The following is a 2,075-nucleotide window of genomic DNA, read 5'->3' on the forward strand; positions in this document are numbered from 1 at the left end:
CGGATGGATGGATGGATAGATGAATGGATGATAGACGGATGGATGGATGGATAGAAGAAGCTTTTAAATGAGAAACTTATATAAACCCAACATTTTTTTAGTCAGGTCATCTGGACAGTTTCTTATTTTGTGCTGAAACGTTTCACCTTCCATCCAGAAGGCTTCATCAGTCAAGGAAACACACAACACAAAACTGATTCTTCCCCCAAACAGCTTACTCCAAAGTGGAACAAACCACGACGAGGGAGAAGGCCAGCACCGGAGGAGGGGGCGTGACAAAGACACCATCTTAGCACCAACATAACTGGTTTGTTCCACTTTGGAGTAAACTGTTGGGGGAAGAATCAGTTTTGTGTTGTGTGTTTCCTTGACCGATGAAGCCTTCTGGACGGAAGGTGAAATGTTTCAACAAAAAAAAAAAAAACAGTCCAGATGAGAAATGTTGGACTGTACACCTGGATTATTGATAATGCACTTCGTTGGTTTTTAAACTTACCTGTATATAAAACACTGATTTCTGATCCCTTGTTGGGCTGTGCGTGTGTGTGTATATGTGTGTGTAGGTGCTGTTGGTGGTGTGTGCGCCCTAGCTAACGTGCTGGGCCAGGAGCTGTGTGATTTGGAGCGTCTGTGTCAGTCGGGGAGGTGGGAGGAAGCCAGGCTTCTGCAGCAGCGCCTCATCGAGCCCAACGCTGCCGTGAGTACCATCTGCTGCTCACTTTCCTCCACCAGGGGGTTAAACCACTCTGCAGCCTGAAAATCTTTCAACAGGTGTTGGGGGAGGGGGGTTAGCAGAGTATTATCGAAGAAAATGATTGTCAGCCTTTTTTGTTACTCACCGATATTGATACGTTGTGAAGGAATATTGCAATTTAATTATTGAAATACTGCAATATAAAGAGTTTGCATTGTGTGGTCTCATTGGGGACTGCCACCTATTATTATCCACCTGAAGAGGGTCTCACTTCTTCTTCTATCAACTTTTATGCAGCCAGAACCACACTGTGTACAAATGTTACATCAAAACGATCGGCTCGGCACCGTGATGTGTGCTATTACTTTTATTGGCATTTCGAGTTACCATGGCAACGTAATTTGCAAACAAATATGATTTTTTTAATAGATATTAAGCAAACATTTTTTGAGGTGGTAGCTGATGGTAGCTGGTGGTAGCAATGCCCAATAGATACAGAATTCAAAATAAAAATCCAAGATGGCTGCCAAAGCTAAATGTAAATGGCTTTAACTCAGCCATTTTACACATAATGAGCTGGAGTTTGGTGAGGTTATGGCTGAGAACATTCCCCATCACATACTGAATCTAAATCAAACATCCAAGATGGCTACCATAGCTTAAAAGAAAAAATGACTAACTTTTTTTTTTTTTGCCATATTGAGCTGAAATGTGGTACAGTGGCACATGCTACTGTCAAATCAAAATTTAAAAATGGCTGCCTCATGCCAGTCCACGTCAGTTTCTCCACGAATTTTCCAGTTATTTCATTACTCTTTGCGTTAAACACACAGACAGAAACTTTACCAACTAATTTTTTATTTATACTTGAGGTGAATTGCTGTTAAACACAGAAAGTAGGAGTTTTGCACAGTTTATGATTTTGTTATATATTTTCTCATGGATTACATCTTTTTATTACAAGATTGAAAAACAAATAGAAATAAAGACATACCTCTAATGAAAACCTGTTACCCTGAGCAACTTAGATCAATCAAACAATCAATCTAAAATTTTTGTACCAGTAGGAAGATTTGTTAGTCAGTTCGTCCTTTGATTTGTTTGTCAGTGAAAAGCTTCCTGTTTGAAACACGACATAAGACATGTAGACACATAAAGATTTCAAGTGGCCTTGTGATTTCACATAAATAAACCCCCCATCTTTAAGAACGCGGTAAAATAAAATAATATGGGATTGTGGTAGCTCGGTGGTCAGTGCTGCAGTCTTGTAATCCCGAGGTTGCAGGTTTGAGTCCAGGTTGTATCAAGCATGAAACAATGACCAAATATTTCATGTAAGTTCTCGTTAGTGCGCCACCACCTACAGAAGGGAGCAGACCAA

General features: G+C 40.3%; 1 protein-coding gene across 1 annotated transcript in view; it reads left to right on the forward strand.

Moving 5' to 3' along the window:
• Window positions 1-563: 563 nt before the first annotated feature.
• Window positions 564-2,075, forward strand: part of LOC119423198 (4-hydroxy-2-oxoglutarate aldolase, mitochondrial) — a gene marked incomplete at its 5' end in the record, with an annotated part of 35,563 nt that continues 34,051 nt past the window's right edge. The window contains 1 exon segment of the mRNA XM_037690605.1: window positions 564-697. Within this exon segment, the coding sequence (XP_037546533.1) occupies window positions 564-697 (134 nt within the window).

This window comes from Nematolebias whitei, chromosome 16 (assembly GCF_014905685.2).
Source record: "Nematolebias whitei isolate Nwh7 chromosome 16, NemWhi1, whole genome shotgun sequence".
NCBI lineage: Eukaryota > Metazoa > Chordata > Actinopteri > Cyprinodontiformes > Rivulidae > Nematolebias > Nematolebias whitei.